Source organism: Apodemus sylvaticus, chromosome 19, assembly GCF_947179515.1.
Source record: "Apodemus sylvaticus chromosome 19, mApoSyl1.1, whole genome shotgun sequence".
Lineage (NCBI taxonomy): Eukaryota > Metazoa > Chordata > Mammalia > Rodentia > Muridae > Apodemus > Apodemus sylvaticus.
Window position 1 is genome coordinate 26647248 of NC_067490.1, and position 17459 is coordinate 26664706.

Here is a 17459-nt window from a genome sequence, read left to right on the forward strand (position 1 = left end):
CATAGTAACTGGGTCACCGAGACACCTGTCTCTGTCTGGCATGCATGGGTAGCTCTCCTCTTCATGATAATAGCGTGTTATTGGGTCTGTGACAATCTTCCTAGAGTCTTTATGGCTTTGACATGCTGAGCACTTTGAACTGAAGAACCCAGGTGCTTCTGACCTCCCATCTCCCGCCCACCTTCCCTTCAAAGCCTAAGGAGGGGCTTTATCCTCTGAAGGTTCCTTATCCCCCTGGAGATCCAAAGAAAGACTCAACTGTTCCTAGCTTCTCCCTGGGCAGCAATGTCATTGCCCGGGGCAGACGGAGACTCCAGGCAGTGTCATAGGCTCAGTCATCTGTTCTAATGGCTGCCTCCCGGGCAACTTACATTACCTGAGAGATTTTTTATGCACTTAGCCAGACAACCTTCATTGACTGTGTGTTCCCTCTCTCCTAGCCTTGTCACACCACCCCGGGTAACCTCTCAGGGTGTTAGATAAGTGTCACTCATCCAGATTTCTTCAAGGATTGTGTGGGGCTTCTACTTGGAATCCCATGACATAGCATGTGGTTTCTCTCTCCCATTCACCCACCTGCCTACCATCAACTTCATAAATAAATCATCGAACCTGCAGAAGGCAGAAGGTAGGTGTGTGTGTGTGTATGTGTGTGTGTGTGTGTGTGTGAGAGAGAGAGAGAGAGAGAGAGAGAGAGAGAGAGAGAGAGAGAGAGAGAGATTTTTTTCCTCTGAAGTTTGTAGGAATTTGATATTGAGGGGCGGGTAAGATGACTCAGTCCACAGGCACGCACACACCACAGCATACAGCTTCCCCTGCAACATTATATCTATAAGCATAAAACATTTTTTTAAATTGATTTTGGGATAGTAGAAGAGAGGTTTTTTTGTTGTTGTTTTTTGTTTCTTTGTTTTTGTTTCTGTTTTTTTTGGATTTGGTTTTTTTGAGACAAGGTTTCTCTGTGTAGTCCTGGCTGTTCTGGAACTCACTCTGTAGACCAGGCTGGCCTCGAACTCAGAAATCCACCTGCCTCTGCCTCCCAGAGTACTGGGATTACAGGCGTGCGCCACCACCGCCCGGCAGAAGAGAGTTATAATGAGTATTGGATTTGATGGGACTGGGGACTTACTGATCTCCAAATAGCAATACCTATAGGCTCCCAGTAGCCCACGGGAGCTTTATAAGGGCTTAGAGAGAGGGGCTTGTAGGAGGGACTGAGCAACTTGCTAACATAAGGTCCTTAGCTGCACTTAGCACATCATAGAACTCTGACAGGGATCTGGCTATGGTGGCAGCAGGCGGAATAATGTTTGTGAACGTCAACTGGAGAGACCCGGCCCAGTGTGCTGGGCACAGCCATTGCAATAGGCCTGAGCGCGACATTATAAACTTTGATTTGAGAATCCCAGAAGCCCAGCTCAGAACAGAGAGTTAGAACGACTTGCCTGTACCTTACTCCATCAGACATATCTGACAAATCCTGCACGGCTAAGAGGAGAAGGCAGATAAGGCAGAAACGAGAGAAAAAAAATCAATGTTTTCCAAAGAAGCAACGGATCAGACATGACAGCACGTGGATGTGACCCCAGCACTCTGGAGAGGGAGGCAGGAGGATTAGGGGTTTAAAACCATCCTCAGCTACATATAGAATTTAAGACCGGCTTGGACAACATGCTAGCTACGGAAGCAAAACAAAGATAAAGACACACACACACACACACACAAATAAAATAGCTTGTGGATATAGCTTAGTTGGTAGAATGTGTGTTTAACATGCGTGAAAGCCTTGGGGTCATCATTCCTCAGCACTCTGTAAACTGAACATGGCGCCGCACACCCACAATCCCAGCACTTGGCAGGTGGAAACAGGAAGAAAGCAGTTCAAGGTTGGCCGCAGCTGAGTTTGAAGCCAGCCCGGGATACAGAAGACCCCCTCTCAAAAACCAACGAACCCGGACGAAGCCAGCCAGCGAGTGGAGCGAGGCCCACGGTATGTGTTCTACATTCTTCTTGCTTCGATTCTTATCTCTGCCTAACTTTTTAGTGTTTTCTTCACTTTTAAATTGTGTGTGTGTGTGTGCGCGCGTGTGCATGTATGTGTGTGTGTGTGTGCTTGTGAGGTGGGGGAGGGGCTAGCTGAGGACCTCATGGTGTGTGTCTGAGGACAGGCCACCTGTCTTCAAAGTTGTTCTGTTGTAACTCCTCACCGGTTTCCTTCTGCCAAAGGAAGCTTCTATTTTTTTAGCTCTTTGATCAAGTGAATGTTTTTTCATTTTTTGTTGTTGTTGTTCACAGTAGGGATCTTTGGGAAGGGTGAGGCTTCCTTGAAAAATTAGTCTCAGTTTCCTGAAGGCTTGGTCACAGTGTCTTTGAGGGTGAATACCTAAGACGAGGCGCAACAAGGGGACACTCAAGTCATGGGGGTGCACTCACTGTTCCTCTCTGCTCATCACACAGTGATGACCAGGCTTTGTTCTGTGGGCACGTCCCTTGTACCCCCTCCCCACTGTGCCCATCTGCCAAGCCTTTGGATAATCTCCTAGTAGGGGGTCAGTAAGGTTGAACCCTGCCTGCTCCTGGAACTATATGTTCATTTCTGGCCTCTGTCTGTGCCCACTGGTCTTATGAAACTGTGTGTGTGTGTGTGTGTGTGTGTGTGTGTGATGATTTCTCTTATGTATTTCTGGCTGTCCTAGAACTCACTATGTGCAGACTAGGCTGTCCTTGAACTCAGAGCTCTGTTTACCCCTGCCTCCCGAGTGCTGGTACTAAAGGCTTGTGCTAGCTGCTTATGAACTCTTTGTGGGATTTTGCAGGTTACTTTCCTGGTTTCTTCAAGGCTCATGTTTGCGAGGTTCCTTTTTGGAATCCCATGCTATAATCATGAGGGTTTCTCTCCTGTTCATCTGCCTACCGTCAGCTTATCTTTACTTTTCCAGATTTCTTTCTAGCAGGGTCTCAGAAGCCACAAATCTTAGATCTCCCCACAGCCTTGTATACACATACACATACACACACACACACACACACACACACACAAAATGAGAGAGAGAGAGAGAGAGAGAGAGAGAGAGAGAGAGAGAGAGAGAGAAAGAGAGAGAGAGAGAGAGAGAGAGAGAGAGAGAGAGATCCCCATCTGAGCAAAGAGTATCAGGAATTGAAGTCAGAACCCACTGTGGTGATGTTTGCCTTTAATCCTAGCACTTGGGAGATGAATTCAAGGCTAGCTTGGTTACTAATATCAGGTTCCAGACCAGCCAGGACTATACAACAAGACCCTATTGTTGGTGCGTTTTTTTTTTTTGTTTTTTTTTTTTTTTTGCACTACTTTACTGGCTTCTTATATTTATCCCCCTTCCAACCTTTATTCCACCCCGCTCTCTTTCTAAACCTCCAGCTTAGGTAGGAGAGAAAGAAAGTGAGAGGGAAAGGGGGGATATAGACCTCTTTAGACTACTCCCTGCTGGTTAGGGGTGTTGGGTTCCTTGGGGCAAGTTATATATTTGCTGTCAGGATATCCAATTTCTCTTCTCTTTTCTTTGCTCATGACCATTTGACAGACTGCAAAAGCAGAGAACAGAAGCAGCAGCCACCAAGGCCTTCTTGGGGCTCGCCCATTTATACCCTCTCCTGTGTCCCCAGAATTAAGCTATCTGCTGTTGGCAAAGAACATGCACCTTCTGTTTTTTGTTTTTGGGTTTTTTTTTTTTTTTAATTTGGTTTTTTTTGAGACAGGGTTTCTCTGTATAGCCCTGGCTGTCCTGGAACTCACTCTGTAGACCAGGTTGGCCTCAAACTCAGAAATCCACCTGCCTCTGCCACCCAGAGTGCTGGGATTACAGACGTGTGCCACCACTGCCGGCTGAAATGCACCTTTTGGAGCATGAGGCATATCATAATCACCTGCTGTGAAGCAGTCTCTTATCCCACACCTGAGATTAAAACAAAACATATTCATATAACATAACTGGGTTTTTCAAGGAACCAAAATTCTCACTACACCCTAATAAAAAAAAGGTGGGGGTGGGGGAAATGTGCCTGTATATCGAGGAGATATCACTTACTAGACCAGGGTGGCTATCATTTTAAGCAGAACCATATGTGCTGGTGTGAATATTTTCCTCAGTTGGTAGGTGCAGGCACTGCAATTAAATCTTCCCTGTGTAAACTGAACACACCACATGGCGTTTTGTGTGTGTGTGTGTGTGTGTGTGTGTGTGTCCCAGAGTGACTTCTTTCCTTCCCTCAAATTCTACATCACTGATGTCCAGCTCCTCACTGGTTCCCAGCCACATTTAGTCCCTCTCAATCTCTTACTATCTTAGGAGGTGCCGAGGGTATTGAAGGGACATAAGTTCTCCCTTTAACACACATGACCCATGCATCTTCTTAAACTCCATAAACAAATGCAGACAAATGCATCGTAATAAGAACACTAGCATTCTCTGCAAATGGTGTGTGTGTGTGTGTGTGTGTTCACAGATCTTGTTACATAAAGAACTGGGGCTCAAACTCCCTGACTTTTACTTCCCAGGTGATACCAAAGCTGTTCTTGGGAAATGACAATTCGTTCAAGGTAGTTTTAGGCAGCCCTATCTCTCTCTTACCAGCCAGTTGAGCTTGGGAGGAGGGCCCCAAAGCTTTAGGTTTCTGTTACTTTTTCCCCCTACCCTCACCCACACTTCCTCTGTCTTTCATACACGCTTGAGAGAGAGGGAGGGAGAGAGAGAATACAAAGGCACCAGTCAGGAATCGCTGTGTTCAAGCCTGCAAGCTTAGACCTGTTTTATAGTCTCCACTCTGCTGAGAAGTGCCAGGAGTTGCAGCTCTCTCCAGCCACAGTTTTGTTGTGTGTGCTCTTTAGAATTTATCAGACAAATAGCTGAAGGCCGCTCTCATTCTTTGTCATTAGTAAATATGTCCCCTCCAGGTTCTTGTCTGAAGTCTGAAGTCCTTGGCTTTCCAGCTAAGCTCTATTTCTCCTGTGTCTTTGGAAGATGTCATCTTCTCTGGTCTCTGTGTCCTTATTTGTCAGTTGCAAAGGAAGGATTGAGAGTCAAGGGCCCTGGACAAGCCAGGACACAAAATAAGTGTGTGCAACAGGGGCGCTTATCATAGTATAGTTCTTGCCAAAGAAAAGATCAGTCAAAAAAGTTGACCTAGTTCGTATTTCTGGGAAGGATCAGATACGTGTGGGGGATCAGACATTATCCTCCAGTCCCCTGGGTGCATGAATTCTAGACAATGACGGGCAAAAGAGATTGCGTAACAGGTGCAAGTAAGAGGACTTCAGTCCGAATCCCTAGCACCATGCAAAAAGTTGTGTATAGTTATGCTCACCAATGTTGGGGGTGGGGGTTAGGGGCTCAAACAGGTGATCATTGGGTCCTGATTATCCACACATCATCTGCAAGCCTCTGCACTCGTGCATGGGATACAGGACCACACACAAGTACACACATGTGGGGGTGGATCTTTTTTTTAAAAGGTATTTATTTATTTATTTTATGTATGTGAGTACACTGTCTTCAGACACACCAGAAGAGGGCATCAGATCTCATTACAGATGTTGTGAGCCACCATGTGGTTGCTGGGAATTGAACTCAGGACCTCCGGAAGAGCAGTCAGAGCTCTTAACCTCTGAGCCATCTCACCAGCCCCCAAGGGGGTGGATATTCTTAAGTATTAAATAATTCTACATGCATCTGGCAGCTAAGGAGAGGGCTGGAGACAGTACCTCTGATGAAGAAGTCCTAAAAGGGGACAGGGAGTATTCAGGGCGTGTCTTATGTAATGCTTGAAGAGCAGGCATTGGAAGGGGTGTGTGTCCATCAGAGGCTATCTCAGGGGTTCTGGATGGCAGAGAGAGGTGCCTGGGGCTTTTGGTTGTATATAGGTGAAGGAAGGCTCTAATAACCTGCCACATTTCTTCAGGGTCTTAACTGCTGTAAGAGGGAGACTGGGCGCTGTCATGGGATGCAGAGGAGGTTAACTGTCCCATCCCGGACACACCAGGTGGAGATAAGATGGCATCGGTAACCACGCCCTCATTTGAGTATCACCCTTCACAAGAGTGAAGCTGGCTGTTACCAGTGTAACTGTGCTGTCACCTGCTCCAGCACATAAGTGTAGTCAGACCTATTTGAGAGGCCAATTCGTTTGTTTCTTTTTTTCCCCAACGTGGTGTGAAGGGTGACCTTTGTGACCCTGGTGGCCCCTTCCACTTGAATTGTAGTGATTCCCAGCTTTGCTTCTGAAAATATCATTTCTGCCCAGTATTTATACCGTTTGCCCTCTATTTATTTCCCTGGGGGGAGTGAAGGCTGGGGTGGTATTATTTCCATTAACCAAGTTGACAGTGCTGTTTTTCATCAGACACCTTTAACCTTGATGGGAGAATCAAGTTTCGAACACAGAAAAGAGAATAAGGGTCAACCCCTTGCTTGCTCAGTGCATTTAAGGAACTAAAGTCAGCAGAGAGGAGAGAATATCAGGAAAATGCTGCTATGAGATTCAGGCTGCAGGCAAGCCTGCAGAGCTTCTAATTAGGGAATAATGGGGGAGGCCCAGCCCATGGTGGGCGGTTACCATCCCTGGGCTGGTGGTCCTGGGTTCTATGAGAGAGCAGGCTCAGCCAGCAGGCATGGGGAGCAAGTCAGTCAGCAGCACCCCTCCATAGCCTCTGCATCAGCTCCCGCATCCAGGTTCCTGCCCTGCTTGAGTTCCTGTCCTGATTTCCTTTGATGATGAACAGTGCTCTGGAAATGTAAGCCAAATAAACCTTTTCTTCCCTGATTTTCTTTGGTCATTGTGTTTCATCACAGCAAGAGACACCCGAAAACAGTAAAATCTCAAAGCTCTTCCTTTAAAGATCCAGGTCGGGTGGTAGCTTAGATCAGTCTTGTCGTCTACAGACCCACACTGGCTGGAAGTGACCAACTGTGTCTAGACTGCAAGGGGTGGGGGTTGGGGAGTAGGGCCTTGTTTTGAAGCTCTGGTTGGCCTCAAAATTGCAGCAATGTTCCTACCTCTGCCTCTTGAATGCTGGGATTACAGGAACAAACCACCACACCAGGTTCAAGTTAGTTTTTTCAAACATTTCTTTTTAGTGTGTGTGTGTGCCTTTAGAGGCCAGAAGACAATGTCAGAGTCCACGGACCTGGAGTGGTGGATGGGAACCATCTTTTAAGTGGGTGCTGAGAACCAACTTCACTGAGCCCTCCCTGCTCAGTCCCTTCAAACAACCAACTTTACTTTAAATAAAAAGATTTATTTATTTTATATATAAGTACACTGTAGCTGTCTTCAGACACACCAGAAGAGGGCGTCAGATCTCATTATGGATAGTTGTGAGCTACCATGCGGTTGCTGGCATTTGAACTCAGGACCATTGGAAGAGCAGTCAGTGCTCTTAACAGCTGAGCCATCTCTCCAGCCCCGACAACCAACTTTTTAGTTGGTTGTAATTTCAGTACTAGGGAGCCTGAGGCAGGAGGATTGATTCAAGTTCAAGGCCAATTTATAGCCCACACGACAGAGTGAGACCCTGTCTGAAACGGATAAACACTAGTCATCCCCCAAGCCATCAGAGTAGCTAGTACACATCTACAATCTCAACGCTCGGGAGGTGACAGGCAGGAAGACTACCAGTTCAAAGTTATCCTAAGATACACGACCATTTTGAGGCTAACATGGCTTATGTCAGAACTTGGCTCAAGACAAAACAAAGAATTGTTAGAGAGCTGTGTTAGGTTTTTGGAAGGCTGTGGTATTGTTAGATGTGTTAGGTTTTTGGAAGGCTGTGGTAAGGTGGCACAATACCTAGATCAAAGCCTTGACTGTCCTACAGAAAGAGCTCAAAGCCAGTCTAGGCAACTTAGTACAAAAAGCCTGCATCCCAAAACAACAACGAACAACAATAACAACAAAAGACAATTTAAAAGAGTAGCTTGAAGAAGTTGTAAACCGACAAGACCAGTCACTGGCTCTAGGCGAGACCCCTAGACACCCTATCCGGCTTAGACCAGTCCCTACCCCGCCAGCAGGCGGCGCGCGCTCCTACACGGCTCTGGCTGCCCCGAACCTCGGCGCCGAGCCCCAGAACCCTGGCGCCATTACTCAGTCTTGGCCTGGTCACAAACTCCGCCTGTGACTCCCCCACGCCACAGCTGGGAACCCACAGTCCTCAGCCGGGCTCCCCATCAGCCGGGTTCGAGCAGCCCGTGGGCGGATAGCAGCAGGGCGAGCCCAGCGCAGCGTTGGGCGTGCGCGCGCCCTGTAGCGGCGAGGCCGCGCACGCCCGGGGCTCCCGGAGGCGGGCGGGTACCCCAAGGCCATTTCCGGGAGGGGCGGGGCCGGCGGCGGCGCGCCTCCAATCTCTGCGGCGGCGGCGGAAGGGGGAACCCGGGTCCAGCGACCGGCGAGCGAGCAGTCGCTTGCAGAGCCGAGGCGCGTGAGGTGGGCGTCGGCCTGCTTGCTCAGCTTCTGCAGGGAAAGAAGGCTCAGGTCCGCGGCTTGACGAGGTGGAGCTGCCGCGGCGGCGGGCTGGACCGGGCTGGAGCCGTGGGGAGCCAGGAGGAGCTGGAGGGATCGGGGCCGGGGTTGAGGGGGACAGGAGGGAGGCCGGGGTGTGATTGGGGGCCCGAGAAGGAACCGGGCTGCGGGGAGCGCAGCTCAGGCTGAGCAGGAGCTGTGCTGAGGGGAGCAGGGGAGCGGATCTGTGATTCAGGGAGAGCAGAGCTGAGAGGGGGAGCCGGGCCCGGTGTAAGGAGGGGTGGTGGGTCTCGGGTGATGGGCAGCCGGACTGTGGGTTCCCAGCTATGGCATGGGGGAGACACAGGCGGGAGTTTGTGGCCAGGGCTGAGTAGTGGCGCCAGGGTTCAGAGGCTCGGCGCCGAGGTTCGGGGCGCCTAGAGCAGTCAGCCGCTGAGCAGGGGAGGCAGATCGGGGCTGGAGTAGCCCGAGGTCTGGCGGAGCCGTGGGCCCGGGGAAGGGGCGTGTCCCCCGCGTGCACCCCGCGGGGTTCTTTACCTCGGGATTCTGGTGTTCGGATTCGGCCAGAGTGCCGACCAACCCTGCAGGGAAATCCCGAACCTTCCAAGGGGCCAGGCAGGCAGCAGATCCTGCAGAGTGGCGAAGCCTGCTGAGTCTTAGCGTAAACAGATGAGTTTCCCCTTTTCAGACACAGAAGCAGCGGAGCCCCGAGGAGCGATCTGCAGAGGAAGATGCCTAGTACCGACCTTCTCAAGTTGGTGAGTTCGATCCCTTCACTCTTAGTCAGGAGGCTCTGAGTCATGTGGCCATTTCCCCTCTGATGCTTGCATCTGCTCAGAGCTGAGCATTCTCTGCCACTTTTTTATTTTTTTTGAAACCGGAGTTAATGATCAGGGTGAATAAATGGATGAATATGGAATTTAGAACTTAAAAATTCCTGAAGAATCTTCTCACAGCCATTGCTGATGGCTTTTGACTTTTCCTGCTCCTACCACTAGAGCAATTGCTTTTGTTGTGTTTCTGAAACAATGGCTGCCCATATAACTCAGCAGGTACAGTTGGCCTTGAACTTTTAATAATTTTCCTCCCTTTACCTTCTAGTGCTGGGATTTTTTGTTGTTTGCTTGGGTGTTTTGGTTGGTTTTTGGAGACAGGGACTCATTATGTAGTCTGGGTTAGCCTGTAACTTGCTCTGTAGATCAGGCTAGCCCTAGAGATTCGCTTGCCTCTGCCTCCTAAGTGCTGGGATGAAACAAAGGAGGAACCACAATTTTGTTTTTGAGGCAGAAGCTCTTAGTGTAGCCTTGAACTAGCAAGTCTCCTTCAACCTTCTAAGTGCCCCATCATGCTGGGCTCTTTGAGACAGTGTATCACTAACTATACGGATGTCTGTGAACACCTTAGGAGGCTGGAGCTGGCCTTGAACTCTGTGTAGTGCACATGAGAGACAGGAATATTTGCTTAGCCTTCAGAGCCTGATGAAAAGTCCACTAAAAACAAATGCTTGTCCCAAATTTCATGAATTCTCAGTAGGTAATAAGTAGCCTTATTAACTCCAAATTTTTATTACTAGAGAATTACGTTTAGAAATGATGGAAACTAAATAAAAGGAATCTAATCTCTCCATCCCCCTTCATCTCCTCCTTGCAATACCAAGAGACAATTGCCGTTGGCATATTGGGTGGTTAATGGAGAACAGTTCTTACAATCAGAAGTTGCTGGCTTTCCTCTAATGTATTTGAATGTGTATGTAAATGCTGAACTCCCATACAGAAGTAGAATATTTCATCATGTAAGGACTTGGACTTATTTGGGGGGAAGGCTAGTAAACTTTTAAGTCTTATTAGAACTTGCATTCATTTAGTATATTTGGAAAACTTTTGTTCTGAGTTATTTCTCTTGCTGCTGCACACCCACTGGTGACTTCCTGGAGTACTGTAGAACGGAGATTTTGTTCAACTTATTCCAATAAGGAATTGACACAGATAGGAATGATCTTTGACAAGTTATTTTCTAAAGATAGAGATTGCATAAAAGTGCTTTCACTAGAAAGGCTATCATCTTTCTTAACTATAGTATGTTATTGCCTGGGGCTAAGACTTTAAAAAAAAAAGGCCAGACCTAGGTTTTCGTAATACATTTTTATTATGATCTGAGTTCAAGGTTCTTTCTGCTTTTTATGGTATATAAAACGGTGTGTCAACTGGAAAAAAAGAACCTAAGAAAGTGAAAAAAACAACCTCAGTATAGGAAAATGTTTTAAAATTTAAAAAGAAAAATGTGTGTATGTGTGTGTGTGTATGTGTGTGTGTGTGTATGTATGTGTGTGTGTGTGTTTTCAGAGGCTTACATGCCTAGACAAATGCTATGCTTAGATCCTCATCACTCCTTTTTTTACTTTGAGGCAGATCTTACTGTCTAAGGTAAGCTTTGAGTTTAGAATCTTCTTGCTCACCAGGCCCTGATTAAAAACAATCTTGAAAGTCATACAGCAAGCTTAATATTGTACATGAATCTAGATACACATCCCTTATGTTAGCAGAATATGATGTACAAGTAGGTAGGAAATCAGTATGAGGTGGATTCTGGAATAATAGTATAGTTCTTACAACTCACATCAAGAATGTATTAGATGCAGAAAGAGATAGTCTACATACTTACTAAATTTTTACCAAAAACCCTGATAAATATGCTGATGTCCTGATAAATATGATGATAAATATGATGATAAATATATGATGATGAATGAAAAATAGTCAGTTGTTGAGTTCCACAGCAGTTAAATAGCAGGGTAGTTTTATCTCAAGTAGAATGATTTGAGAAGATCCTTCCCTTCTACCTTTGTAATACTGCCTTTGGAACAAATTTCTGAGAGGTAGAGGTTATTGATCATTGTGGCTGACAATGGAGGTTTTAGAAAGGATGGAAATCATAATTATTTGGGGGGAGGGTGCACTTTGAAAACTCAAGTGGGGTAAGACTTGTCTCCTAGTGTCATCTTGCCTTAAAGTCCCTGATGTATTATACAGTCTTATGTTCCTTTATATTGCAGTTGAAGCATTGAAATTTTGAACTTTGTACCTGTAAGTATAATGTCAAAACATTGACCGGGTCTTACAGGTAAAGGGATCAGTGAGTGAAGCTCACCTACGGTCTGCATATAACCGAGGGGCTTGAGCTCTGTGTGTTCGTGCTCTCCGTTTTCCGTCTGGTTAGGGTGCTTTACTTGTCCTTTTTCCATTTAGTCACATGACATGTCATGGGACTGTAACACTTTCCATCTATGTCTCTGGGAGAATAAATGAGCATGTTCCTCTGCAGAGGCCATCTCAAGAGGGAATTCAAGTTGGGCAATTCTGTAGCAGGCTTTCTTCACTCTGGCAACATTTCAGCTATGTTCTCCTCGGTTTCACCTAATGATAATCACTTCAGGAGTTGACAAATAGGAAAATTTACTTCATAAAGCCAGTATATGTCATAGGTATCTTTTGAGGAATAAGTTTGTAGGTATTCCAGGTAAGACAAGCTTAGCTTATTTTGATGGTTATTGCTTATTTAGGTAAGTTCTTAACCTAGGCAGTTTTGCTTCTGAGGAACTTTTGATGACCTTGGCTACTAGCATCTATTAGATTAAAGCCAGGAGTAAGATCAGGTATCCAATGATGACCAAGACCTCCCCAACTAAGGGTGTGTCATAGAATGTCTGCAGTCTCGAGGTCGGAAACCCCACTTGCAGGTCTCTAATAGGGCTGATTGCTCATCTGCAGGCTTCATTTTCCTAAGAGGAGGGGAGTGAGCCAGCCTCTTGCAATGTTACTTAGGTTATTTTGCCGTGACTCAAGCCTTGTTATCTTGGGATGTATCTGGATGAATCTATAGTACGATCATCTGCAGGGGAACAGATTGCTGAAGAAATTAATGCTTTACTGCTCAACATTTCTGCAACACTTTTTGAAGTCAAGCTGCCATCAGTTTTTTAAAACAAAGTAATAATAAAATAAAATCTCGGGGCTGGAGAGATGCTGACTGATACTCCAGGTTTGATTGCCACATGGTGGCTAACAACTACACTTTCAGTTCTTGCAGATTCAATGTAGTCTGACCTTTTCTGCACCAACATGTGTGTAAGTAGTGCACAGACATACACGCAGGCAAAATACTCATCATATTAAAAAAAAAAAATCAAATCTTTCCAGGCCTTTGAGCTTGATTCATGACCTTTGACTTTTAAAAAATTATTTTTATTATTTTGCATTTTTATTTTATGTGTACGGATGTTTTGCTTCGTGCAGTAACACAGAGGCCAGAAGGCTTCAAATCCTCTGTAACTGGAGTTGTAGATGGTTGTGAGCCAAGCAACCATTGCTCTTAACCCCTGAGCCCTCTCTCTAATCCTGTCCTTTATGTCTATTTCTCTCTCTCACATTCTCTCTCTCTCTCTGGGATACTTTCTTTCTGAATCTCAAGTGGGATTTAAGAATAAACTGAGATTGACACAAAAAGTTATATTTATTATTTCTTGATTGTAGGATTAATTGGAAGAAAGGGAAATTTCATTTGATACAGCACTTAAAATTATGTGGGCACCCTGGAGAAAATTGTAGAGTAGGTACTTTTTTTTTAAATATTGTTCTAGTCTTACTCTTAATAATTTATACAGCCTTTAGCCTAAAGAGAAGGGAGATTATAAATAGATAAGCTACAAACCCCAAATTTGCCTTAGCTTTGCATTCTGTGTGCCAGTAATTTTTAGTAACATTTGCCTTCTTAATTAATAGACGTTGCTATTACATTCAGTTTGTACACACAGGTGGTAGAATTTAGAACCAGCCTGGGGTTAAGAATTTTCCATGGGGAATTGATTTGTAGTGAATCAGTCTTCATGTATAAATACACAGAGTCTAATTACGGAGAGAAAAGCCCAGTAGTAGTAAATGAGTTAGTGAAGGCCAAATTGATATGGCTTTATCAGTCATCTGGCACATTCAAGATGTGTGTTTTGAATATTTCAGGGACTCTTCACCAAGGCAGGGCAGGCTTAAAACCGATGGGGAGGCATAAGTGGTGGTACATATTAGTCAGTGTTTTCTAGAGGAACAGAACAGATTGAATGAATCTATATATGTATGTATGTGTGTATGTATGTACGTACCTAAGTACATACGTATATACTTACCTACCTACTTATCTATCTAAAGAGGGGATCTCTAAGAGTTCAGCTAGTTCAGCAGTGCCTGTCTCCTGATAGAAAGTCCAAGAATCCAGTAGTTGTTCAGTTCATGAGGCTAGATGTCTCAGCTGGTCTTCAGTATACATTGGAGCCCCAAAGAACTAGGTTCTAACACCAGTGAAGCAATGACTCAGCAGCAGGGTATATGAACTTGCCGAGAGAATGAGGGCAACCAGGTGAAAAGCTAAAGCTTCCTTCTTTATATAGGCCTGTCCTTTATATAAGCCTATAGAAAGCCTATAGACGCCACACCAGGAGAAGGTGTGGCCCAGACTTAAAGGGTGGGTTTTCCAACTTCAAATGAATTGGTCCAGAAAACTGCCTCGCAGGTGTGCCCAGGTGCTTGGATTTTTAGTTAATTCCAGATGTAGTCAGGTTGACAACCAAAAGTAGACATCCTACCTGTCATCCCAAACTCAGATAGTTCAACTATCTTCCCAGTCCCAAAGGCTACAAAGAGTGATTGTACAGGTCAGTAAATATAATAATGTATAAATACATATGTAATGATCCTTACCTCCTAGATCAAAACAGAAAGGAATTTCTAGTACTCCAGCAGGTTTCATGCCCCCCCCCCCAGTTGAAGCTCATTAAAGGCAGTTATTTCTCTCACTTTAGATTTTAGGTGGAAACATATTCTGTGAGAAGCCATTTTATTCAGTGTTTTTACTTCATAGTATTACAATGTATAAGTATATTGCAGTTTATTCAATTTATACTTGGTAAACATTTAGGTCGCTTGTATTTGGGTGGTATGAATGACATTGTTACATTCTTGAACTTGTCTTTTTTTTTTTTGGATTTGTTTTTTTGTTTTTTTATTTTTTTCTTCGAGACAGGGTTTCTCTGTATAGCCCTGGCTGTCCTGGAACTCACTCTGTAGACCAGGCTGGCCTCGAACTCAGAAATCCACCTGCCTCTCTGCCTCCCAGAGTGCTGGGATTACAGGCGTGCCCCACCACCACCCTGCTTGTCTTTTTCTAAACAGCAAACTTTGTCAAAATGTATAGTGCCAGATTTGTATAGTAAATTTAAACAAATTTACAGTTCTGTAGTATTCTCCTTGTCTCTTTCTTTTTTGTTATTAATTAATGTCCATACCTCTTTTTCTGGTCTTCTTTTGAGACAGGTTTCATGTAGTCAAGGCTAGCCTCAAACTTCATTCATAGTTAGGGCTGGCTTTGAACTCTGTTTCTCACAACTGCTGGAATTACAGGCGTGTATCACCTCCACCCCTAACTTTTTGTGTAGTTTTGAGACAGAGCCTTCCATACACTGCAGCACTGGATGGCCTTAAACTCACAACCTGAGCGCTGGGGTTGCATGTACTGCTTAATTCGTTTTTGTTTTCTGAGTTGTCGTCACCTCTGTTTGTAGCTGAGGATGACCTGAACTTCTATTCTTCCTGTTCCCACCTCCTGAGGAGTGCCATTGCAGGCATGCCTCAACCACACCCAGTTTATGAGGTGCTGAGACCTGAACCCAAAGCCTCATGCATACTAGGTCACCATTCTACCAGCTGAGCTCCACCCTCAGCCTTTAACTTCTTTCAGAGCGTCACTGTGAATCTTAGGCTTCCTTGAATTCCTTGTATTTACCACCAGAGTGATTATTCACTGGACAATTTTTTCTAAAGTGTGTAAAATCATTGTTTTGAATTGCATTTGACAGATAGGTCTAAAGTGGAATGAATCAGTTGTTTATTAAGTTTCAGTCTTAATGGCTCCTAGGTTTAAAAACATTAGAAGCAAACATTTTTTTTCAAGGCAGGGTTTCTCTGTATAGCACTGGCTGTCCTGGAACTCACTGGTAGACCAGGCTGGCCTCGAACTCAGAAATCCGCCTGCCTCTGCCTTCCAGAGTGCTGGAATTACAGGTGTGTGCCACCACCGCCCGCTGTTTTCAAATTCTAATGGACAAATCTAGGGCAAAGATGCCATGGCAGACCTGGTCTTTGTCTAGTATTTTGTTTTTGTTTCTTTTGTCAGGAATAGAAGAAAGCTTGTGATTGTTTTGCTCAGTCCTTTTTAAAAGTGTTTTCACACACTCTTTCAGAATCTGTCTGGCTGTTAGGAACATATGGGTTTATGATCTGCAAGGATAGTAGGTAGCTGATTTAGTTCTGTTTGCTGGTAGGTTAAAGGGCACTTGAAGCTTTCTGATTGATTTATTTGATACCAAAGGTTAAAAATTGTTGTAACATATTTCTTACCAAACCAGGGCATATGGTTATTAAAGTATGTCCTATTATCACCCTCTGTAACAAAAATACAATGTTAAACATAGAAATTAAACTACTTAAGGTCTTTCCCAGCTCCTAACTTTTTTCATGGGCTCTGCAAAGGTTGTTTTATGTTGCTTTTTGTGAAGAAGAAGAACAACAAAATTAACATCAGTTAATTCATTTGTCAAACATTTAATAAGTGCTGGTTATCAGTAGTGATTTGTTATGTGTTTTTTGTTTTGTTTTTGACACAGGATAGGTGACTCTGTAGGTAAGGCGGGATTCGTTTTGGGTTTGTTTTGTTTTGTTTTGTTTTGTTTTTGACACAGGGTAGGTGACTCTGTAGGTGAGGCCGAAACTCCCCCAGTGGCCTCAACTGGCTTAGAACTCAAAACATTCTTGTTCTAACTAATATCAAGTGCTGATATTGTGAACACCATGCCCAGCTTCTACAGTGATTAAAGAGTGTGTTTGTGTGTGTGTGTGTGTGTGTGTGTGTGTCTGTCTGTCTGTCTGTCTGTCTGTCTGTCTGTCTTATATAAGTAAGTCAGAGAACAATGTTGTGGAGTCAGGGCTCTCCTTATACCTTTATGTGGAGTCTAGGGATTGAAGCTAGGTCACCGGGTTTTCTTGGCAAATGCCTTTCTTTACCTGCTGAGCCATCTCATTGGCCTTTAATTCTTTTTTCTTTTAATAGTATTTAATATCCACAGAAACCCTGTGCAAAGGTAGTAGCACTTTTATTTTTCTTTTAAATATTTTTAACAGTGATTCACTTGATAAATAAACACACAAATAAAAAATAATTTAATTTTTTTTTTATTTACATGGGGATAGTCTTGGTATATAGCTTTAGCTGGCCTAGAACTTGCTATGTAGACCAGAATGGCCTCAAAACTCACAGAGATCCACCTGCCTCTGCCTCCTGAGTGCTGGGATTAAAGGTGTGTGCCATCACACCTGGCTCACTAAGTGGATTTTTTTTCTCTAAATGGATTTTTAAATAAGAAAAGTAATCGTGCCAGAAATTCACCTGCTCTTTGAGTCCAGTCCTTTTCCAGAATAGGAGAAAGGGTAAAAGGGAATGGGAGGGGATTTTTCCAGTTTGTTTTTTTATTTTAATGTATTTTTTCTTAACTGTGTGCTTTAGAAAAAAAAAGGTAAAATCATGATTCATATCTAAATATTAAAATGGACATATTGAAGACTTTTGGTCATAATAGGGAAACTTGTCACTTATAGTTAATTCAAAAGAGAAATCAAAAAAATAAATACATTTCTATAGCAGGGGTATTGAAAATGAGCCAAGATGTGGTAGCAGCACACCCCTGTACTTCCAGCGACTAGGAGCTTGATGGAGCAGGATTTCTGTGAGTTTGAGCCCAGCCTGGACTTCATATTAAGAAACAGGTCAACCAAGAACCACAGACTAGTAAGTCTCTGTCTCAAAACAAAAGGAAAACAGAAGAACTAAGAAAAGAATGTATAGACAGAGGGGAGACTAGTTTCTGC

At 44.4% G+C, this 17459-nt stretch overlaps 1 protein-coding gene across 4 annotated transcripts in view; it reads left to right on the top strand.

Annotated features, from left to right (window-relative positions):
* The first annotated feature begins 8072 nt into the window (after nt 1–8072).
* The window catches only part of Sgpl1 (sphingosine-1-phosphate lyase 1), a 45759-nt gene continuing 36372 nt past the window's right edge, over nt 8073–17459 (top strand). The window contains exons 1-2 of one of the 4 annotated variants that reach the window (XM_052163383.1): nt 8073–8522; nt 9182–9251. In XM_052163383.1, coding sequence (XP_052019343.1) covers nt 9225–9251 — 27 coding nt within the window. In that variant the 5' untranslated portion in view covers nt 8073–8522; nt 9182–9224. The remainder of the gene's footprint in view (nt 8523–9181; nt 9252–17459) is intronic. The other 3 variants (XM_052163386.1, XM_052163384.1, XM_052163385.1) reach the window with 3 other exon arrangements.